Source organism: Mya arenaria, chromosome 16, assembly GCF_026914265.1.
Source record: "Mya arenaria isolate MELC-2E11 chromosome 16, ASM2691426v1".
NCBI lineage: Eukaryota > Metazoa > Mollusca > Bivalvia > Myida > Myidae > Mya > Mya arenaria.
The window spans coordinates 14,226,735-14,252,418 of NC_069137.1; the positions used below are offsets into that span (position 1 = coordinate 14,226,735).

Below are 25,684 nucleotides of genomic sequence, written 5' to 3' on the forward strand. Positions count from 1 at the left end.
ATTCAAAACATGTGTCAAGTCAGGGACGTCTGTTTGTTTTACTGTACGTGTATGCACGGCGAAAAATTTTCACTTTCGATACGCATAACTTGTTCAACTGGTGCCGGGATTTTACGTCACAAGCCACATGACCATTTACGCCACTCTGATAATCTCTTTACTATATATGTATATTGCATTGCTATGGACAATCCCATTGCTGGTGTTGTTTCGTTTTGTTACATAATAAACAATAAGTTATTGTATGGTTTGTCTGATTTATTCAAATCCATTTAATAATAAAAATTATTTACATATGGAAATAATTTCATTTATTAAGACGGAATAAATTGTTTTCTCTTTTTATCTACGATTTCTCGGAAATACTTCCTAGATACGGGTAAACACACGTGGTTGCCCGGAAATCAACATGCGGAACGCTCCGGTCATCCGATTACTTGACCACGTGACTAGCCCAGCACGTTCTTTTCTCGCTAACCTTCGAAGGAGTAACACGTGGGAAAAATACCGAAAAAATATTATTTACCCACCCACCACACCCGATTAAAATATTAATATAATCTGAATGACCCGTATGAAACATCACTTCAATAGTGTGTACATGTTAATCTTTCATAATGCCGTTTCATTCAAAATGCTGCTGGTGAGTTCTTTATAATTGCAGTTTTCGGCAGCTTGCGTTCTGAGAGACAGCACATCACTCGTAGCAACATCAGCGAGCAAGCTATGCCTAACTAGGGGCCCAAGCCACTCGGGTTCCAGCTCACACCGAACACCACCGGACCAGTCTTCAGAAACAATCATACCAAGATAGTGCAGTGTGTCGCCAAACCAACCACTTATCAATGGTCATAGGGAGCATACGGCAATGCCTTTTTGTTGGAACAATGCAGACACAACAGTGTTTTAAAGCTTTAAACTACGAACATGTACTCTTTTCTTTTTTCTTTTTTTTCTTTTTTCTTTTTTTTTGTCCTTTTAAGTCGTGTGGGCGTAAAATTCTGGCGGCAGGCGAATAACAAATCTTTTAAACTGAATTTAGCCAGATTTCTAACCAATACTTATTATACAAGGTCTGCTCTCCCAAACTGCGGGTAAAGGAACTTCGGCTCAATTGTCTTACTCGTGGTGCTGGGACTGCATTCCAATTAGTTCTTATTTATTTGCATTAGTTAGGTAACGCCGTGCTGTAAATGTGTTAAACGTGTCTATGTGTAAGTACGCTTGCATGCAGGTGCCGGTGCTTTGGTTCACCGACCAGACATGTGTCAAGCTTGTTGTGTCATGTGTATAAATGTACGCTTGCATGCAGGTGCCAGTGCTCTGGTTCACTGGCCAGTCATGTGTCAAGCTAGTTTCCGTGTCAGTCCCCAGACTTGCATGTGGCAGAAAACCGCGTGGTGTTTTTCTGCCCATTCAAAACATGTGTCAAGTCAGGGACGTCTGTTTGTTTTACTGTACGTGTATGCACGGCGAAAAATTTTCACTTTCGATACGCATAACTTGTTCAACTGGTGCCGGGATTTTACGTCACAAGCCACATGACCATTTACGCCACTCTGATAATCTCTTTACTATATATGTATATTGCATTGCTATGGACAATCGCATTGCTGGTGTTGTTTCGTTTTGTTACATAATAAACAATAAGTTATTGTATGGTTTGTCTGATTTATTCAAATCCATTTAATAATATAATGAATGCCCCTCGGTCATGTATGTTGACTCATTAAACTTGGATATTAATTTATAAATGACACCAATAAAACAACACATAGATTTTCATTTAGTTAGTTTTATTATTTTAATATTATACATGTTAATTTATTAATTAATAACTTATTCATAATAACTAATGACTATTTTTTAATGAATGATTCCACAAGGAAAAACCCGCATTTAATTACAAAAGTAAAAATATATATGACAGAATCTATCTAATTAAAATTAATCATTAGTATTTTTTTAAGAGTTATAGTTTCAGCTACAGTAACACAGTGGAAAAGTCTGACCCCAGTTAAATAATGCACTTCACAATACTCAAATAAGATCATCACAGAGTGACGCTAGGTTGTTGTTGTTATTTCAGTCAAACAAGGATCATAACCTGATAATATTTAAATCCAAAGTTATTGACCAGATATACATGTCTATCTATATTGAATGTAATTTGGATTTGGTCAGGTTCAAGTTATTGCATGACGATGACTACAACAACAACAACATCAACAACACTATCACGATACCTTGAAAAATAATCTTTCAAAAACAGACAAGCAAAAATTGACTTGTACAGGAATAATGTTTTTTTTTTTTATAAATATCAATTCAAGCTTTATAACTAGTTTTCTCATGAACACATTTAAAAAAACCCACAAGTATTCAAAATATGCGAGCTCTTTGTTAAACAATCAAAAAATGCATTGCTTAAAACAAGTATATATATTACATAATTTTACAGGTAATATTCAGCATGCATTGTATAGTATCAGGTGTTACAAATAGAAGAAATATATTCAACTTCAGAATTTCAAATGCTTTAAAGAGAAATATCCTTGGAATTGAGTTTCCTTCTAGATTTAATGAAGATGCTGACTAGTTTCAAACTTTGTAAGGCCTTCAATTGACACTCGTATTTAAAATCAATAAATCAATGCATACACATGTGTAGCAAACATAAATTTTGATTGATAAACCTTTAACTACTTACTAAATAATGCATTAATGGAAAATATTAATAAGTAAATGACTTGTGAGTCCTAAAATATTTATAGTGATGAACTATTGTCTTATAAGGTAGAAATATTGTGTGTTCTGCACCTAACTTTCAAATAAAACAAAGTATCATTCATAAGAACCTTTGTTTTCCATATTAATTCGTCCTTTTTGGTAAATCAAATCAATTGTATTAATTGTGTTACTGCTTATATGGGAGTAAGAGTGCATCTTTAATTGAAATTTCTATGTTGAAAAACGTTAAAATCAAACTACTGATAAGCTTTTTTATCTAGTAATAAAATAAATTTATATGGCCTCATGTGTGGAAGACAGTTAATGGGAAAATACAGCTTAGTCATGGGGATGTCCTTATGACCAGTTCTTGTAACAAGAATATATGACAGAATCTTTCTAATAACATTTAAACATTAGTATTTGTTAGAGCTATTGTTTCAGCTACAGTAAAACAATGGAATAGTCAGACACCAGTTTAAAAATGCACTTCACAATCAAATAGGATCATCACAGAGCAACGCTAGGTTGTTGTTTTTGGAGGGATGTTTCCCTTTAACTACTGTTTCCTAGTCACACTATGTACTTTCTAGTTGTGATTTGATTAGATGTTCTACTCGTACTAATAATATCTGTTTTGTGTTCAGATCCAGATCCAGATAGAAAAATCCGACCCGAGGGCACTTGCATTGCCAGGTAACAAAGCTTGCAGAGCTACCGACTACGCAGTGTACCGAGGGTCGGATTATTCTATCCGGAACGGAAACACATGATTAATATTTTTCTAGCACACCTTGAATAACATTTTTTTGAGAAAAAAATACAAAGAAAAGCGCATTTTTGTACATTTCACCAAAAAGCTCTTGCGATGTGTTGGCTGACGTCATGATGCGCAGTAATTTACATTCACTGCATACACCAAGAAGTTTCTTCGGTTTCACGTCTTTTAAGGGTTATTTTATTTCGTTGCGAATGTACATTTTTGTAAAGTTAATGTTTATGGAATTCATCTATTGAAATCTCATAATGATGGTTACATAAAGTGTAAAACAAAAGAAATGAAAAGTATTACATCACAGCACAAGTTTTCCAGCGCGGCTGAATTCACTGGAAATGCCTATCCGGTGTGCTAGAAAAATGCGACTAAGAACATTGACATGAAAAACAACTTTGACTAGTCTATATAAACTGCTGTGGCATTTACTTAATACCATGTACATTAATCCTGAACACAATTTCATTTAAAGCTTTCAATGTTTAAAGGTTTCAAGCAAGTAAAAATGCAAAAAACAGTTCTAATACCAGTCAAATATAGTCTGGCAATATATGTGTAGATGTATTCTATGTTATATAAATGCATAATAAAAAATATGATAAATTGTAAATTGTAATAACAATTATGAAAAAACAAAACATACATCATTTATGATGTAAAATATATTATCATTTGTGTCTGAACAAAACCCTCAAAATGCACCCCAAATAAATAAGCGCTATCTAAATATAGTGTGTATACATGTAATCATTACAGTAATGGTATCCAATAACATAACAAGCACAATGTTTGTTGTTGTTTTTCTCTATTCAATAAACATACAAAATGAGATTCAAGTTATTGCCACAGGGAATCGACTATAAAACTAGGTAAATTAATTAACTACAGTACATGAAGAGTAACGAAGGTTCATGATTTATTCATATCGTTCAGTTTTTACTCTTCAAGAGGTTTTAAGAACAACAACATCATGATAACAACTGGTATGTCTAAAACTCCCAAGAGTCAAGTAAACCCAAACCATACATGATGTGGCCCTCTTCTCGGGAACTGCCAGGTGACGAGAACTGGTATGTCTAATACTCTGAAGACTCAATTAACACCTCCATACATGATGTGGCCTTCTTCTTGGGAACTGGTATGTCTAAAACTCCCAAGAGTCAAGCCAACGCAGACCATGCATGATGTGGCCTTCTTCTTGGGAACTGCCAGGTCCCATGCCGAATGTAAGAGGGTGAAACAGGTAAAAACTGCAAAGGGAAAGATACCATGTACGTTTCATGTTGTTTGACGGACTGTACCTGCATACAAGTATGTCAAATAAATATCACTAAGACATATAAGATATCCTATTCTTATTGGGGCCATCTTTATATAATCAATGCACTTATCATATGACTTTTTCGAATTAATATACCTGAATATTTATGATATCTATTCAGAAACTAAGGGTTCCAGGTCAGTAAAGGGACAGTTAATTTAATTTTGCAATTTCAACATTCAATTTGATGTGTGACACTCACTAAATATGAAATTAAAAAAAATTATCAGGGAAATTTTGTCGTAGGCTCGTTGATTTCGCTAGCTGGAAAATAATCTTAATAATGTCATCTCTGTTTTTTTATAGTATTTTTTTTTCATCAATCAATGGACATTACTGTTGTTTCCAGACTTCTGGGATAGGTTGCATAAATTTAGCATAATTATGCAATGTCATTGCCAACAAACGAATCAAATTTCATGTGAATATCTTAAGGGCAATTAATCATATTACTGGAATAAATGATTTTCGATGCCATAGCGAAGACAATACCAGGGCAGTTTGTCTTAGAAAACCCTGCCAGAAAAAGTATTAAATGCACAAGTTAACCAAGCCAGTTTTTAAAAACACAAGAAGCAATTTTATTTAACAGTTTCTAAAAAATTTATATTTGTGTAAATAAATTAGACCATTACCTGTATGAGGTTGCAGAGAGGACCAGCCCAACCGCAATATGGAACAGAGTGACAGACAGGGAGGGTGGGGCCACCAGACACACCAGCTTTATCATGTAGTCCACAACCACACCTGTAATCGTACACAAAACAGCCTGGTTATAACAGTTAACTTCTATACTATATATAGGGTGGTTATAACAGTTATAGCCTGGTTATAACAGTTAACTACTATTCTTCATATATTTTCACAGTCTTTAAGAGGAATGAGACGACAGATTATTCTACAATTAATATGTACAGATTAATTAAAAAATATGAAATCCCCCAAAACCCACCATTTAGCCATCTGTAAGCAAACAAGTGGGAAGAAATGATGGAAGTACAGGACACAGGCCATTGGACAAACAGGTCCTTGGTCATAACAGCAAACAGCGGTGGGCCAAGGCTACAGTCAGCCAACCTAAGATCTACCCCCCCCCCACACACACACTCCTGCTCCCTCCCCCCTTTTCATCCACCTGTGAACTTTAAGCTGCGCAAGAATACTGGAAAGAAATGGTGGATGTACAGGTCACGGGTCATTGGCCAGAATGGCAAATAGTGGAGGGCCCAGGCTACCATCGTCCACCCTAAAACCTCCCCCCCCCCCCTCTCCTCCCCCATGACTATTAACCAACCAGCGAGCATGCAGCTGTAGAGGAATGCTGGGAAGTAATGGTGGAAGTACAGGACACGGGTCATTGCCCAGAATGGCAAATAGTGGAGTGCCCAGGCTGCCATCAACCACTCTAACCCCCCTCCCCCATGACTATTAACCAACCTGCGAGCATGCAGCTGTAGAGGAATGCTGGGAAATAATGGTGGAAGTACAGGACACGGGTCATTGGCCAGAATGGCAAATAGTGGAGGGCCCAGGCTGCCATCAACCACCAACATGCTCCAAACATACACTCACTGAACTCTGTAATACATAAAAATGAGGCATACAAAATATGTTACATGTTATGGTAATTGTTTTAATAGTGCATTTATCATTATCTTCAACTATTTTTTCCCATACTTGACTGGTTCAAACTTTAATCTTCAACTAATTGTTCCTCATACTTGACTGGTTCAAAACTTTTATTTTTTTAAACCCATACTGATTTCTTTAATTAAAAGCAGAATATGTATCACTACTGTATTGTTGTCCACACACAACACAAATGCAAACTTGTGCATGTTAATTCCAGCATTAAGGCAGATACAAAACATGCTCATAAAATACACCAATACAAGTACCTACCAAGATACATCTGAGACATTTTGGCACCCCTCTGTAGTCTGAATGCATGCACGGCATAAAGGATGAGGAAGAGAACCATCAGAGCATGTACGCCAAACCAGAGGACTGGGTTTCCCAGCAGTATGACCTTGTGGTGCATGCCAGAAAATATCTGACCCTGGAATGGAATATTGGATTTAAGGTATACATTTGAGGTGTAAGGGGCATATATGACAAAGAACAGAACCATCAGCCCATGAAGTCAGTACCAGAGGACCGGTTCTCCAATGATGTGTAAAACTAAGACCACTACAAAAAAACGGAAGTTGTCCGGGAAGTACGAGGAATTTTAACACAAAAAGAATAAATATTTGTAAATTAGTACAAATTAAGTTCAATTTAATCTAAATCGATGACACTATGGTTACATAAATTAGCCCCAAATTAAAGTGGAAAATTGTTGTGCTATCCTACTATATAATGTATATGTTTGACACAAATAAAGAGGTAGTGATCGAGTAGGTTTGATCTGAGTACACATATGTATTGTCATGGATACCAGAAATCTAGAAGTAGCGTTTGATAAAACACACCATTCTTCTTTCATCAATATTCCTTACCCTGATATTGATGGGCCACTGCCAGGGTCTGGAGGTTACCTCCCCTTCCTTTGGTTTGAGACCAGAGTTACCCTGCAAAAGTGAAAGCAGCAAGTTTAGAAACATTTTCAAATGAAACTCTGCTCATTAAGATAATCTTAACCTAACCATAATCCCTTACTTAGCTTTCAGATAATTCTTACTTTGCAAAATACAAAACCTGGCTTCGGGAAAGGTTGATAAATAACACAACAAGGACTCAAGAATTTCGTTGGCTGCATAAGAACAATTTACAGAGACCCAGCCATAAAATGATACCTACTTCATAACTGAAGAAGGTAGAGGAGCAATAGCATAACAAGACCCGTCATCCCATTGTACTTATGGTTTAAGCCCATTGTACTTATGGCTTAACCCCATTGTACTTATGGTTTAACCCATGGTTTAACCCCATTGTACTTATGGTTTAACCCATGGTTTAACCCCATTGTACTTATGGTTTAACCCCATTGTATTTAACCCATGGTTTAACCCCATTGTACTTATGGTTTAACCTCCATTGTACTTATGGTTTAACCCCATTGAACTAATGGTTTAATCCAATTGTACTTATGGTTTAACCACGTTGTACTTATGGTTAAACCCCATTGTACTTATGGTTTAACCCCATTGTACTTATGGCTTTACCCCATTGTACTTATGGCTTAACCCCATTGTACTTATGGCTTAACCCCATTGTACTTATGGCTTAACCCCATTGTACTTATGGCTTAACCCCATTGTACTTATGGCTTAACCCCATTGTACTTATGGCTTAACCACATTGTACTTATGGTTTAACCCCATTGTACTTATGGTTTAACCACATTGTACTTATGGCTTAACCACATTGTACTTATGGCTTAACCCCATTGTACTTATGGCTTAACCACATTGTACTTATGGCTTAACCACATTGTACTTATGGCTTAACCACATTGTACTTATGGTTTAACCCGTATTTACCTGGGTCATTACAGCATGGCTCTCGAGAAATTTGTCCAGGAAGGAAGGATGGTAGACCTCGAAACTCACATTTGGCACTGTAAATATAAGATTGAAACTGATTTTGCAATATCAGTGCATTAATTTATGAATGTTTGATTCAAATAGATACAATGGCAATGTATTGTAGTGGTTGAATTAGTTTATGTTAGCCTTGCAGTTCTGCACATGGTAGTTATGACATGTACACAAGTACCTGTGGCATTATCATGCCTTCTAGGCTGTGTTAACAAAACACATACATGTGTGGACAAGAACCATGGATCAGGCCTCATCCACTGCTCTGCCAGGGACATAAAAGGTGAACCAACAATCGTTTCAGTAGCAAGTATTCCAGACAAAAAATTGGCATATATGAACAAAAATTTTTTAAGTTAAAGTTATTCACTGTAGTATTATAATATCACGAATTATTTCTTTAGCAAAATGACGTGACTGTAATAAAGTATTGCACAAAGACAAGTATTACATCTGGGGTCAATGACTTCTTCGACGCTCCAGAGGGTTTTAGGGTCCTTCGTATTGGGATTACATGTGGCCTCTAGCTGCTCCCAGCCCCTGAAATACACAGGAATAACAATGTAAGTATAGAGGCTCGAAAATAAGAAAGGCTGAACATGACATTGGGTAAAGAAACTTGCAGTCATCACTAGGCAGAATATAGTTTATTATTTAATGTCCAATAGTATAGAATAGATATCTGTTGGTTTATGTGATTAAGAACAAAAGCTATGGACAGTTTGGCATAAGGGTACTATTAAAGTTGTGGTCAACTGGTCTCTACAAAATAATGTTTCTTTTCTTGATCCTACTAATACAATCAACTTTTTAAACAGCCTCCTCTGTTTTAAGATTAAACCTGCACCAAAAGTATAAGTAGTATAGAGGTCCTAACAACACTTTTAACTCTGACTCATGAGAGCATTGGTCTATTGGTTATCTTTATGCTTTTATTTGGGTATTTGGGAATGTTAGAAGGATATAAAGGTTTAGTGTATTAAATTTTCTGCTGACTTACCCATTTTGGACCGTATTTACAACAAAGTTGAAAAACATTCATACCATCCTGGGCAAAATCGGTCAAAACATCAAATAGTTGGATTTTAGCAGCCCTAATCCCCTCTTGTAGTGGAGAAATACTGCGAGAGTCGATTGGAGTTACATTCATCAAAGAAAGTAGCATGCTCATATTTACCATTTTGGCAGTTTCTTGTCATGCGAGTGTAGGGCACATCTTACATAGTAGTGGACGAGCCTCAACTTTGACCTCACAGCCATCAACTCTGAGCCCTCCTCCGCCCCGGGCACCTGGATCTGCCACACATCGTTGGCATCACCAACACCATCCTGTAAGGTAAGAAGATACTTAACAAATATGTTCACCAAATATACACACTAAAACCCCCCCATGAAATCAAAGGGGTACCAAGGGGTGCCTGGATATATAACACATCAGTAATATTTTGGCTGTCCTGAAGCCTGAAGGTTGTAAAAAACAGTTTCACACCTTTAATATGCACACAGACAGCACACAGTAAGATGATGATGAGATTGTTATGTCTATTAGTTATCAATATACATGAGATTCAGTTATAAATCATAAAACCTTGGGAATTTTCTAGAACTTGCTTATAATGATAAAATGTATGCTTATTTTCATCATTGTTTCTTTCTTGGTCATCTTCTTTCCTACTTCGAAATGAATACTTATTAGAATTATTATCTTTTGTCTTTGAAAAACTTGGCATTGTTTATATGCCTTTGCAACTTTGACAACAAATATAATAAAACAACAGGAACTATCTGATATATATAATATTAAATAACGAGTAAATGCTTATTTTTTTAGACATTTCAAAACACATAAATGAATATGGTTGTCAAGGTTTACTTAATAAAATGCATAAAAATTTACAGTACCGCGATAAACTAAAACAAGCAAAATATTGATTTTTAGCCGATGCATATCAATACATTCAACTTCTGCTTCATACCATAATATATAAACTTACTGATAATATCGCACAAACCTATTTACAAGTATCTATGTATTCTAAATAAGATAGAAATGTTGCTAATGTTCACCATACCTGACCATATCCTGTCAGTTGAAAGTGTCTCGGTGTTAATGGTGCTGGCTCTCTATGGGTGTGCAGGTTACGTCGGGTACTAGAGAATATGTTATAATTTTGCTCGTTATTAAATAAATATGGTGTGTATGTAAGCTTATTTATACTCGCACTGCGGCTTTGCCCAATCAGTGAGTGATTGTTGGTCATTTTAGGATTTTTGGAGCATAGTGCACAGACAGAATGTAACCCTGGTAAGAGCTACCCTTGTTCTTTAAACATGCACCAGTATATAGCACTGTCACATGGGACCCACATTTAACGTCCCTCATTGAAGACAATTAGTATTTTTTTAGTGGTGAGTTGTGGAATCGAATCTGCGAACCCTGGATTGACAGTCAAGTGTGTTACCACTAGACCACGAAAAAAATAATACCGGTATACTAATTACATTGCCTTTATACACATTGTATACCATAATTAATGCATGAAATGGAAGCAAATGACTTAAGAGAAGGATTTTACTACTTTTACTAAGCAAGCAGCAAACTATTTCTACCAAAGTGTCATGTTTAGAACAGTTTCTACACAAAATATACAGTTGCAAATAAAGTTTTCTAGACTATTTAAAGGAACTTTTTTATCCTAATGCCTATAAAAGATGTGTTCACGCAGTCTAAATTTGTGACATTTACACTTGCATTTAATCATACCAGTACTAGTTCTTTTATGATTTAAGGCCACACCAAATTGATGGTTTGTTCGACGATATGTTCAAACATTACATATTTGGGCGGTAAAAAAGCAGAGTAGTATGAGGTTTCCAAGTCATTTATCTTTTTATATCACTCGAAGTGCAAACCCTTTAACAAAGGTTTACAAAAAAATCATTCATTATTATAAACTATTCCAAGCCCTACCCAACATGTTCAAGCCTGACGAGGTCTCCGTTTCTCACAATGACCGGTGGACCCTTGACATCAGCCTCCTCGATTGCTGGCTTCACTCGCCACATGTTGTTCTCATCCTTGTGGCTATACGTCGTCACCTGAGGCATGAATATTTATTGTTAAATACAGCTAGCAAAAGCCAACACTTGTCTCATATGACCAATGGTGAATATAAAAACACTTATTTTACACTTCCTTAGGTGAGTGCATATTCTTTCGTGTTTATACTCACCAGAACGCAACATCTTCGGAATACCTCTGATCTTAAAAATGACGCTTGTGATTGCTCTAATGACATCGCATGTTGGTAAAATGTAAATGACGTTGATGAAACACCACTGTATTTGGAAATAATGAGTTCAAATATAAACATTTCATATTTTCAAGTTGAAGTCCATTGTACGAAATCATTTGTCCAATGTGCAGATTATTGTTATACATCCTTTGGACTTGACTAACCATGCACTGACCAAATGTGTTCATACACTGATAAAACTGAAATACTAAAGCATTCAACGCTTAAATAATAGTTTAAAGTAATAAAGCAATAGTTAAGAGCCATGCTTTATATAGAGTATTGTCACAGTCACTAGTGCACTATATCACATGAATATATAAAGTACCATAAGTTATTGCCACAGTTTAAACTTTTGCAAAGTAACATCAATACTGCTGAAGACCATGCATACACTATGACAATAGCTCAGTTTTGTTCATCAAAAATAAAACAATCTAAGAATAAGATGGTCTACTAAATGTAACAGGAGTGCTATGGAGCGAAATACCAACACTTGTCTGTTATTTTAAAAAAAATTGAAAAATGGGGCATTACTCTTTAATTATTTAAGCCCTTGTGCCAGAGTTATGGTCCTTGCTACACATATACATAGTGTCTCTGGCAACGTTTGAACCCAGTTTTATTGGAATATCTTGAATGTTTTTTGAGTCATGGCCAAATTTAATGGTTTTGCGTAATGGAGCTGTGGCCACAACAAACAACAACACCAAGGCTACTGGTATGACAAATAGGTATCGGAAAATCAGACCAGCCCAAAAAGCACATACGCAAATGCTTTTTCGTACATGTTCATATTGCAAAATGGCTTATGAAAAATTTGTAAGTGACACCACAGCAAGCAGTTCTAGGTTCAATAGTTTATCGAAATATTAACTAAAATCCTAACATACGGACCTGTTGTTGCCTTGGTGGGTGTTCCTCAGGGTAGAGATGCCAGTGGGAGTGGAGGTACGCCCCACCAGTCCTCTGCTGCTTCAGAGAAAACACACTGCCATACGCCAGCCCTGTAAACACAGAAGTTTAAAATAATTTTGTTAGGCCCGGTTGTCACCAAAGTTAACAGCAGAAGATTCTAGCTTGAGTCAATTTCTTGGATAGAATCCAGACCTGGTGGCCTTTTTAAGAGAGGTAGAATTTGTGATAAAATCAACATTTGGCAGAGAAATATAAAACTTTGCAGGAAACTTAATAGTACAATACTTTATTTCCTACATCAGATATTTAGCATTCAATAAGAGCAGTTATCTTGATTATCATTCCATTCATTTTCTGAAGAAAAAGGCATGTACAATGAGCAAGTGGTCACAATTCATTAACATGCAGATGGAATGGTTTCTTATGGTCTTATTGAATGGTCTAATCTATTTTAAACTAGCACATCACAATATGAGTAATGAGAAATTGGCAACAGAACACATAGATCAAAAATATATCGGTCTGTTTTTTTTTAAACAAGAGCCCCTTAGAGCCCCTAACTCATGCCTGTTTTTTTTTCTTTAAAAAGGGGCATAACTAAATAATTAGAGTTATGGTCCCTGCTGTACATGTATATTTTGTCACTAAAAACATGTGAACTAAGTTTGATATGAATACCTTTTTTTGAGTAATAGCCAATTTTAAAGGTTTTGTACAACATTGACAATGCCAACACAAGGACAACAACCATATCACAATACATTGAAATACAGATGAGTTTACAGTTAAAAACTATCAAGCACAACACAAGATATGAAAGTCTTACTGTCAGGCATGCTGACGTTGTGTAATCTGTTGCCCTCGAGCTGTGACTGGAACTGGGAGCTGTAGAACCCGTCTCCACCTCCCCTGCAAATAAATCCATGGTAGAGGAATGGTTCTTTTTACTGAACATGGCTGAACAAGTGATATAACCTCCGTAGAGCCACTTTGTAGAGCTTTTTGAAGCTGGGTAAATGGATTTATAACTGTAGACAAGCAAGAGCTTTTTTTTTGCATTTTTTTTACTTTATAGCATGTAGTTTCAACTTCCAAATTCAATGTTTATAGGAAATGTCACAAAATGGTGAGCAGCCATTTAGATAATCAAATTGTTTTACGAACGAAAACTAATGCAACATTAAAGACATGATCAAAAGTTCTAAACAGAAATATCTTTTTAGAAAATAATTTCAATGTTTCTATAAATGTTTTTAAAAATACAGCTTAATTACAATACTGATTTTAAACAGTTTTTACTAAGGAAATAAATTCAAGAAGCACAATGATCTACTTACGTTTTATAGAGCACCTTGAAATGTACGGCAAAGATCAGCATATAACAGATAACAGGCAAGCCTATCAGGCACAAGGCTCGGGCAAGGAAATGCTTCACAATAAAAACCTGAAATGAAATGCTATGAAATTCAACAATGCAAGTTTGTGTGTGTGTGTTGTTTTTAAATGCATCTATAAAATGAAAGAAATTTAATTCTAGATACATTGTATGTCTTAATGAATATACTAGCCCCAATTTCTCTGATCTTCTTAAACATAACAAGCTTATCTCATTATGCTGAGTTTCCGTTTGAATTCCAAGAACTCTGAAGAATGTAAATATGGCACAAATTAAACCAAAACAAAAATATTACCCTTAGCTTAATCCTGTTATAAGGGACTTTAGATGTTTCGAGAAATTGGGGCCAGTAGATTTAAAACTTTAACCAAATAATTAAATAAAATTGTTTGACTTGCTATAATTTTGACAACCTGATACTAATACATGTATACAGGTAATAAAACATATATCTTACTGAAAGTCATATATTACCATGGATAAGTTTTGGTTGCCTAACAACCTCCAGAGATCATCAACAGTGCTGTAACCAGCCAGCAGGATGACAAACAAGCCAACAAACTTTACCCTGTAACATGGGAGAAGGGCATTAGTTGAGGTTTTGTATAAGGCCTGAAATAATATGTTTGTTTTGGGTAACACGACCCCACCTAACAAAAGCTGCTGACCCTAGTATATTTAAAAAATAAATAAAAAGGGCTTCGCACCATAAACATATCATTTTTTAAATATAAACCATCATTAACTTTTGACAGAAGAAATCTCCATAACAACAGCAATATATGAGTGATGTTTGCAAGAAATAGCGCTATTTGCAAGAAAATGATCTTGAAAACATGAATATTTGTAAAAAATAAAGATTATCTACCCTACCTAGTAATTTTGGGGATGTTACCCTGAACAATCAATTATTTTTTTTAGGCCAAAGACATGATGTATTTAGTAAAAATTGAGTGATGTAGAGGGAATATTGGTGTCTCATAATAGTTAATCTTATCTATCTTAATATATGTGTCCATTTGAAGATCATCTCTATTTGATTTCATATATAATGAGGTATTTTTTTTTTATTCAATTCATTTGGATAAATTTCCCTTTCTCTTGGTAATGTGATTGCTGCCACATATCACCTTTCCTTTGACAGTGGATAAACTTCCTTTTTTTCTTGATAATTGCACATATATACTGTACTATGCTTTATAGAAAAAAATAGAATAAAGATGATCATTTGTTGCATGTATGAACTTTTAAGCAACAAAAACATGATTCAAATGTCGCCCCTTCATTGGAAAGGATACTGGTATTTGTGGAAGCAGTCATGTTAGCCAGAAAGAAGGAAATTTATTCTCGGTCAATGGAAATGAGATTTGGATAGCAACCACATTACATTATATTACATGCATGTTTTCCAAATGCACACATGATTGCTATATGCAATCATAAAATGGTCTATATTTATAGTATAGGTTCCATGGAAAAAGTGTGCACATACATGTAGAACACTAACGCAATAGTGCTAATTTCCGTATTTGCAACTACACTCGATATGTGACGCAACTACACTCGATATGTGACTTTCCTTGGTCTCAAAATAGGCATCAGTTCAGTAAGGTCAAGATATTAAACTGTACTTACCCTATAGAGCACGACAGGAAGATGCCCGTCATACTCAACCATAACCACCATATAAATGTAAATGGTCTGAAACAGAAATGGGAACATGACATTGAATAGCATTGCCATAAAAGCATGACTTCAAGTATACACACATATTTACAGAAATTTGAATTTTATACATGGGGGCTAGAAAACATTTTCTGTAGCCAAGTCATAAAGTAAAGATTCTGGCTAATTGATCTACAAGTCTAATTTCGATGATGGCTCTCAATGAAATTAATACAATCAATTTTGCCTTTGGCATTTTGTAACAGTTAGATGGTTGTTTATAACCAAAGCAATACACCATATATATGAAACCACTGTTTTAATCAGAAATGATGATCATAAAGCCACACCCACATAACAAGCTACACCCGCTACAGGGTGCATTTTTTAACCATTATATCAAATACAAGTGATTACATGTTCTCTGAAATATAATTTTCAAAAAAGGGGAGCAGGAGACAATTGTTTTGTCTATAAAACAAATGTGTATCATAATTGCAATAAAATTCTTATTTTATAAGCCTTAATGTGTTAGAATATGATTATGGTATTGGCCAATTATCAATTGTGTATTTTAAGGTAAATGAAAACCAACCCACAAACAATTGTTTAAAATTTAAATTAATTGACAGGGCTTTCAATTGACCTGAGCTCCAGGTTTTAGACGTACGGAAAACGTAACTGACCCGAAAATTTACTATTACAGTCAATGGTTTGAAACAGATGCAATTCCTAGCAGGTACAAGTTTATATTTAAAGCAATACAAGAAACAAATGTCAAGAATTTTTAAAATAAATACTAAGAACAATTCATTTGTAGAAGTTCAATAAAGCACGAACCTGTCTCGTAATGAGAGGAATTTTAGCAGTGCGTATGTAGATGCCATGATGAAGAACATGAGAATGGGGTCAAGAAGGATGTATCTGGATAGAGTGTTCACACCAGTGTCTGAAATATACAATATCATACCTATAACTATAAATATAGGATATTTCAAACTTAAAGGGACTAGACACAAGATGATACATTTGCAAGAAACCCCCCATAAAATTGATATTGTTGTGTACGACACATTGAATCTTACTTATTAATGTATCACATCACTGATGGTACATGTTTTTGCGCATTTCCAATTCAAAATTTTCTGGGGTTGTCCAGATTGTATATTTATCTGTACCCATAAACAGGTATGACTTAAACTGGGAAACCATTATGCGCTATTTCCAAACAAGGAAACTCAGATGAGACAGCAACCTTTTTGTTAGGTTTATTCTTTTAGTCAAATGATGTATTATTGTTGACAACTGTAGGCTTGTCTTGAGGAAATACTATGTTGCTGATTTTTTAACCATCTGCTGTCTAGTCCCTTTAATTATACATAAATACTATTTTGGCATTTAACTTCATAACATACATCAATTTTTCTTGAAAAGATTAAATCATATTGCAAGTAAAAGAAATCTTAATAGTTCTGGTCAAAACCACAAATAAAAGCACAGAGATCTTAAAAATCTTTCAGCTTTGGGCTTGTCAATCCAAAGGTCTTATATTAATGAATGAATATGTTAACTTCATTTTCAGATTCTTGACTTGCAGTAGTTGTTCAAAACCACTAGAATTACATAACAGACAGAAAATAATTGTTCTGCCATATGTTTGGTTTGTACTCTTTCTGTCTAATAAAATACATATCAATTTACTTAAATTGTATGTTTATGTTTCCATGACCAGAGCTATTGAAATCCTAATAAACTGGTACATGCACATTGATTAATTTGGGTCCCTTTAGTCATAAGCAGACCTTACCAAAGAGGACGAATGCTGCAGCAAACAGAGCAGCAGTGGTGGACCGGCACAGGAGCCAAGTGGACATAAACACCAGCGGAACCAAAGCGGCACCGAGAGTTGCACAGAACTGGAATGTTGGATATGCTTTATAACTCTTGTTCTTATTTCGTATGAATGATGGCATCATGCTGAGATGACTGATTATTGATAAACTTTCTATAACAAGGAACACAAAGGAGATCTTTAGAACATCTACTGAAACAACAAATATACATTTTGAGTGATTGCTACAATAAGTTACATGTAACTATCACACTTCCAACTTATCAATAACCTTTTATAAAATTTTACATACAATTGTGTATAACCATGTTATTATAAAAGTAAATGTTCAATATATGACTAATACATGAAATCAAGCAGTTTAAACTGTTTACATAATGTTGATATCCAAAGTCAGTCAGTGCATGTGCATAAAGAGGCAAGCTCTAGTTTGCATAAGTTAAATTACCTCCAGCATGCATAATAAGCTATTTTCAAGCCAAAAATAAAGTCTGAAAAGTAAATGATGATCAGCAATATTCTTTATATGTAAAGAACATACCATTCTCATGCCCACATATTGCACGTCCCCATATTCGTCACCTGGTTTGTTAAAGGGAAATTCTCCATCGTAACCACTCAGGTATCCTGACATACCTATTAGCATCTGAAGAAGGAAGAATATAATAATTTGAAAATGTTTTAATTGTAAATATAGATAAATATGCAAAAAGCAATTTATGAAGTGTTTAAAAACGTTATTTCATGTTTAAAGTATTTAATGTTTGCTTAAAACAAATGGGCTGATTGTTTAGAACTCTGTTAACCTTTTTGCTCTAAAAACGTTCTCAACTTAAATGAAGTTCTGAACAATCACCCCAATATAATGTATAATCCTCACACCAAAATGGAAAAGATGTCATTGATAAACAAGATATTATCATGCTTTTTGGTAAAAATATATAATAACTATTGCTAAAGAAGAGTTTCTTAAACATGCAAAGTAAGTAATATTACTTACATGAACATTTACATACCTTTCCAAGTGGAGGGTGAACATCGAAGAAGAATGAATGGTTTATATACCAGCTACCCATCTTTCCAAAATGAGTTTCATCCCAACTGAAATAAGGAAAACCCTTGCATTGATAATACAATTCCACATTAATTATAAGTTTTTAGTTTTATAAACTTAAAATAAATTGATAATTAATAAAGGTCAATATTTAGTGACTCAAGCATAACATATGAGCTGCATCGCACAGTTTTCAGCTTTCGGACATGAATTTACTTCAATTATTTTTTCAGGTAGTTATACTGAGAATTTCATTATGAGAATCAGATCGCTTATATTGCGCAAGGTACTATTTACAAGTGGAACCATGTTTGCGAATTTGGAATACTAAATTTTAGTCCCATAAGTCATTACATAAGTGCATTATAAAAATAAATTGCAAATTAATGTAAAAATCTTACAACTGATTTATAATTATCAGGATTTTTCGAAGGCCTGTTGGGCTGATTGATGGGGTGGGTGTGGTAGGGGTGTCCCCTCCTGACGTCGAGATTTTTTCATAATTGTAGTGCAAATGGTGCGATTTCCTGCATTCTTAGATAAACTAATCTGCTTTTAATATAGTCCAACTATAAAATTAATATTATTCATATTTTTGATAATTCTTGGAAAAAAAAATTATGAAACAATTTCACATTGTGGTGAGTAGTAATGTTTATATTGACACCGGTGACATACTCAGTGAAATGTGTAAAACGTGGCCTCCCTGGAGTCTGCTGACCTTGTACATTAGGTATCAAGTGAATTCGGCTATCATACACAATAATCAAATGCTGTCAAGTAATACACAGAACTCTCAGTCATTTAGATAGGAGACTATCAAGTAGGAAAAAATACATCTTTATTACGAGAATATCGCGAGCATTATTCACCTTCACAACGGCTGACGGCACTTGCATGCCGGGCTCATTGGAGGCATGAAGAGTTTGCGTTTTGACATGATGAATGATGTTTTTTCATTTATAAAACTTCAATCGAAACTTCAAGTTAAGTTGGGGTTCTTGATTTCTGATTATCAATTGCAATGTCAGGGTGAGGAATCACGTGACTTAAAACAGGGTCACCACGGATCAAAACTAATTGGGACAAGCAAGAAAATGACGTAAATTTCTTTTTTCACAGAATAGATATGTAAAAAATCACAGTCTATAACTACGTTTTTTTCTGCTTCTACACATGTGAAATATTTTAGATTTCCATTGTTTTTTTAAAGAATGCCATGTCAAAATTTAAACTTGACAGAATTTTGTAGAACTATGCAAAGCTTTGAGCGACTTGAAATTTTCATGTTTGATTACAAGTAAACCAATCAATTAACACATCATTGTTTAATTTCATATTGAAGGCCAATAATATCATTGATTTGACAGATGAAGGTCCAATGTATTTCATACCTTATGTCAATTTATTATGGGAGGAGTTGGGGAGAGCCACGAACGCGATTGGATGATGTGTCAAGTCAAATATTCCCGACACGCCTTCTGGCGATCAGCCAACCATTACAATAACAGATCAGCACGCGATTACACGGCCGACATGCCTTCTTGCTATCATCTACTATTATGAAAACATAAGCTGTGTATTGTCAATATTGATTACTGTTTTGATATGATGCGTCGCTGCGGAAATTAAGGCATGTCAGTGCGATTAAAGCATTTCAGTAATTAGCCTCGCCGCATGAAGGGACAATGGCTCCGATAAGTTGGTGGAAACCCTGATTATAGAAAAAGAAAAAATTTGTTGTTTTTTTAATCCATTAGGCCATTTAAAACACAGACTATGAATGCAGTCAAAATAAGTTGGGACGAAATCTGTGGTTGCTACGGAAACATGAGCAAACAGATGGTCATAAATCATCAGAAAAATGATGAGCTAATGACAATTTTTTAAAAGAAAGAAATTTGGAAGAATTTTTTAAACATGTATAAAGGAATTAATTATTTTTTGCATTTTTTATGTTTATCTCATAACAATTATGTCTATTCATGCAGCACATTAATTCAAGAAAAAAATGTGAACAACCCTTGAATGTTAAAATAATTGAACATTTTAAATCACTATGAAAATGGAAAAAAATTAGACATAAGTATTAATCACCAAATCCATGCAGGTATTTCGATGTTGTAAAATCTTGTGAAAAATGCCAAAACAGTGACAACAGCCAACATCGTAAAGTAGAGCAGATTCTCATTTCTTGGATGATCATTTTCTTTTGTAGTGAATGTTGTTTTTAGAACATCATCACTTTTCTTACTCCCATCACTAACGGATGATTGAGAGATTTCACCTGATTTATCCATTTGGGGATATTGTGATTTTTCTAAAACGTGTTCTTTTTCACTGATTAAGGATCTTACAGGACCCTCTTTCTTTTTCGGGCTATTTGGTGTTGAAGGATTTCGTTTAACTGGTATGCCAGACACTTTTTCCGACATTATTACTGGTATCAATGGTTATATCACATATCTAGAAAAGAATATCACTCCACCCTAATCCTGGTTGTGGCCAGCTCCGTATGTATTAGTATCAGTTTCGTAAACGAAAGAAACACTACTTTTCGATTAATGATTTTTTTGACAGTTCTATAACACTTTAATTAATAAAATTCCAATACGAGATGCATAAAAATCGCTAAATATATATAATTCGAAAGTAATCATTGTTGTTTGTACTGTATTGTACTTACTCCAAAAACATGGCCGCGAAGGTACACGGAAAGATTCTGTTGATTTATTGTTTTCTGTTCTAATTATTTAAATTTTGGAAGAACAGAGTGCACTTTATGATTTTTTCTTGATTCATTCAGCTTGGCTTTATTGTGAATGTTGTTGACATTACCTAATTTTGAAGATTTTAATGAGAAGCGTAAACTGGCGATCGTTCCTGTTCTAACCAAACCGCATAAAATTATTTTTACAAATTACATGTTGAACTATTTGCAGATCTCTACATTACCTTTCAAATTTACTAACATATAGGGTAATAATCTGTTAATTTACTTGCACTAAAATGATTGTAACATGATATTTATATATGATCAAAACTAGTCTAAAATAATAGATTCTTCCAATCCCTAACGTCTAAACGGGAATGTGCAAAAACGGGGGTGTTTTAAAAATATTGAAATTGTTTTAAGTGAAGTATTTTATGGTTGAAATTGATCATAAAGAGTTATATTCATATTTTACCATGTAAGTGAAATGTTATTTTGCACTAAACAAGCATTAAGTGCATTAAAACAAGTTGTTTACCTTTCCAATAAAACGAAAGTTGACTGACACAGACAACAATTATGCGAAGGGGAACAACTCGATACAATCTTAATAGCTCGGCCTCCTCCGACAAAGCTTCAAGATAGACCTTGTTATACAATCGTAACAACTCGGCCATGGCCGAAATGTTCAGAAAGATTTAAAACTGTGTCCTAAAGCCTTGCAGGTGCCCTTCATGTATATATCGTTATGTTTTGACAGAATGAAATGAAAAAAAAGCCGTCAAACTCATAATTATAAGTTGGATATTTATTTTTTTGTGTACGGAACTAATATAAAATAACATTATCTGGTAATATTTCTTGTTTTTATGATATTTTATAGACGGTATATGCTTTAACCCGGAATCCTGATCGGAACAACTACCCACTTTTGATACTTAACAATTTGTACGTGAAGGATTTGCCATATCAAAAATCTAAAAAAAATCTGTCAACGTACAATTATTTGGACTAGATCAAAACATGCTATATTTTAATGATTAAGTAAAACACTGAAATCAAACAAATAGTTGCTTATACTATTATAGCTATACTTGTAATGTTGTTAGCATAGAAGCTCCACTATAGTTCTTTTTGTACACTCTTTGCTTTAAGGATCATTCTCATTAGACCCCTGGTCATTATATTGACTTTATTTTACCTAAAGCTGGATAGTAAGCAGACTAAGTATGTCAACAATCGTAAACTGATAATATGTCTTAATCTGGTATTATACCAGTGGGAGAGTAGTTCTCAGACACAGAGATTTTATCGAGACATTCTCGAATATCTGATTATTGAAGATATTTAAAATAATTTTTATTTAACAATAACAGTAGGGTTTTTCCTGCTTTTTGAGGAGTCCAAATTTAGCCCCATTATTCTTGAAGGTATAAAGAACACCTTTAGACATTTTTTTGGCACTGACCTCTTAACCTTAAGAGGTTTGTTGAATAAAAGTTTTGAAAACAAGTTGAACATTATATGAATCAGGTTAGTTTTTTCCCCTTTTTACCAAAATGACACCAGTTTTTCTGTATCGAACAGGGCCTGACGCCACCATTCCCATGAAAGTGAGGGAAAAACACTGAATAAACATCAGCTCTTCCTTTGATGAATTAAGGCAAAAGTTATTTTTTTAAATAACATTACTCCATTTTTTGTAGGCTATGAATGTCAATGCGGTGTTGGAGGGGTCAAATTACATGTCTATAGAAGCAGTTCTTTGATCCTTCCTTAAATAAACAACAAAGCTGGGAATCCCACCCTGAAGCAAGTTTTATTTATTTATTATGTTTAAAGGAGCAATATTTAAACCAGTTAACAAGAGATTTTATTCTTCTGTCATGAATAACTATTAAGTATGACATCAGTGGTACAATGGTATCAAATTTCAACATGTTTAAATGTAGAGACTCAACTACAAAGATGAATTATTCCTGACAATGTATAATTTTGTCTGCACAAAAGAATAGTATACTGAAACAAGTGTCTTACCTGACTGTTGTCCATATTTTATGGTGAGCTTTTTGCTTATGTGCACTGAAATCGTGATTCCCGGAGTAGGTTAAATTTGATATTGTTTTGAAAACAACTAGAAACGTATGGAATTCCACTTTATATACATGTACTCCTTATCTGCTGAAAAGTGTCAGTACCTGCTGAGACATTTGAAGCACCTGATTGATAATAACCAGGCATTTGATTTGTAACTTACAAAATGAGGAGAAAGTCCGAGAACAACTGCTGTCTGAGAACCAATTGCCTACTGGTATTATGCCGTACTATTTATTAAATGTGAAATGTCTATTGTTTATGCAAAAATAAACTTAAACAGAACAATATTGTATACGAATATGAATTTTGTGCTCAATTTTATTTTTTATATTGAAGTGCAACCTTGATTTTTTATACTGTCAAATCCAAATGTGACTAAAACACATCTAATCAAGTAATAAACAGGGAATTCCTCTTTCTCGTGTGCATCTGCTGATATCAGTGTTCTTTAATTTTGGGAATTGGGATAAGGGAGTTAATGCTTTGGAAATATGCATCAATTGACTGAAATTTGGAACTCCAATTTCCAACAAGAATGCTTTAAAATTTTGACAGAATATCAGTAATTAATAAAAAAAATTAAGAATACACCAACATTCCCAAAAAACAGTTCGTGGTGTCCAATTCTTTTATTGAAGAAAAGAAGAAAATGAAGAAATCAATTTAGAAAACCCCATAAAATTGGGAATTGGGTTTTCCACATTTTGGGGGAAAAGTATATGTTTTAGCATTTGAGGTGAGCCTGAGTCGGCTACCAGACAAATCGGCCCCTAGCTCAAACGGTTACCTTTTCGGCCCCTTACCAAATAGTCCCCATCCCGTAGACGTTTCGGCCCCTGATTACGAAGACGTTTCGGCCCTTATCTTTTTTTTTTTTGTTTATTTCTAAATATAAGTAAAAAACATGTAATTTCATTTGTTATTTTTACAGACAAAGCTATATACATGCATACAAAGGTATAGATAAAAATAGATTTAAAGAAAATATCTGTACACTTGAAAACATATTTTTATTTTATTTCTAAATATAAGTAAAAAACTTGTAATTTCATTTTTTTTATTTTAATAGACAAAGCTATATACATGCATACAAAGGTGTAGATAAAAATAGATTTTAAGAAATTATCTGTACACTTGAAAACATGTAAAGATTTATTCACGAGATATTTTTATTAAACGAAATAGATTTGAAGAAGAAATGTTTAAACTTCATTTTTTTAAATAATCTTTAAATATTATTCATAATTATGTTGCTAATATTATGTATAATGACATGTCCATTGTCTAACATCAGTCTTGACCAAACACCTATCGCCCGCCATATGAGTCCCACTCATCCATGATCCTGGCGTTGATGTCTCTGTAAGACTCTCGACATAAGTTATACATTTTATGAAATTCTGTAATTTATATTCAAATCAGGCAAGGATGAAAATAACTATTATTAATCTTATATTGAAAACGTATGCAAAACCATACTGGCTTAAACGCTGTTTTAGACAGACGGTCTTATGACGAATTGTCACATTCCACAAAGGTATCAGGTGTTGGAATTGTGACACTTTGTGTTTACAAGCTTATAAATACGTCTACAAGGTTTGTTCCGACTTTCCCAACCGCTTATTCTCACACTTTAAGATTAACACCAATTTTCTCTTCGCACCTCAAACAGAATATCATTTCACTTTTTTATTATGGATATATTGTTTTACTCTTTTTAAAATGTATATTTTTTGTAGAACTATCAAGTTGTCTCGTGTTTGCAATTCATATCTATAAAACAAACATTATTTCCTAATTATGTATAGATAAAACACTAATTGTGAAAAAATAATAATTAATAATTATTCTGGAGCAATAGTATACCACATAGATAACAAATTAATGGTTGAAACGTAAAGGCATTTTTAAAAACGCAACACGTTTAAAACAAATGGTACCCAATTTTAGAAACGATTTAATATATATACTTACGTTGTTTATATTACTCAGATCTTCTTTAATCAACTGTAAATAACATTAACAAATTAAAGACAATTATTCATTCACACGTATTTGAATGTCTTTTTCACACCCACAACACTAGCAGTTTGCCTTGCAAAAAAGAACGCATGGTTCAAAGACAAATTTTCTTTGAAGTCTTAAATGATCAATTAATAATTAACAGTTATAACAAATAAACTTTCTTAGATTTTCTAACATTTTATATTAAAAATCAGGGTTAATAGTTATTTAGATTTTAATTATATTTTTTATATAAGTCATATCAATGTTTTTCATGCTTTTTGTCTATTTGTAAATTTAAAGATTTTATTTACAACTTAT

At 34.0% G+C, this 25,684-nt stretch overlaps 2 protein-coding genes across 3 annotated transcripts in view; one reads left to right on the forward strand and one right to left on the reverse strand.

The window, feature by feature from the left end:
- Positions 1-213: 213 nt before the first annotated feature.
- On the reverse strand, positions 214-21,049 carry LOC128222495 (protein O-mannosyl-transferase 2-like). The gene is made up of 20 exons (XM_052931526.1): positions 20,647-21,049; positions 18,512-18,596; positions 18,037-18,141; positions 17,451-17,559; positions 16,484-16,592; positions 15,614-15,679; positions 14,453-14,546; positions 13,920-14,026; positions 13,409-13,491; positions 12,562-12,671; positions 11,340-11,467; positions 10,441-10,519; positions 9,546-9,697; positions 8,820-8,908; positions 8,312-8,388; positions 7,328-7,399; positions 6,729-6,885; positions 6,264-6,404; positions 5,462-5,573; positions 214-4,755 (listed from the first exon to the last, which is right to left on the reverse strand). Exons 1-20 carry the CDS (start codon positions 20,982-20,984, stop codon positions 4,650-4,652), a joined length of 2,319 nt encoding a protein of 772 aa, XP_052787486.1. The 5' UTR covers positions 20,985-21,049; the 3' UTR covers positions 214-4,649.
- Positions 21,050-21,221: 172 nt separating this feature from the next.
- The window catches only part of LOC128222088 (maleylacetoacetate isomerase-like), a 29,584-nt gene continuing 25,121 nt past the window's right edge, over positions 21,222-25,684 (forward strand). For both annotated transcript variants that reach the window (XM_052930903.1, XM_052930905.1), the window contains exon 1: positions 21,222-21,256. In XM_052930903.1, coding sequence (XP_052786863.1) covers positions 21,245-21,256 — 12 coding nt within the window. In that variant the 5' untranslated portion in view covers positions 21,222-21,244. The remainder of the gene's footprint in view (positions 21,257-25,684) is intronic.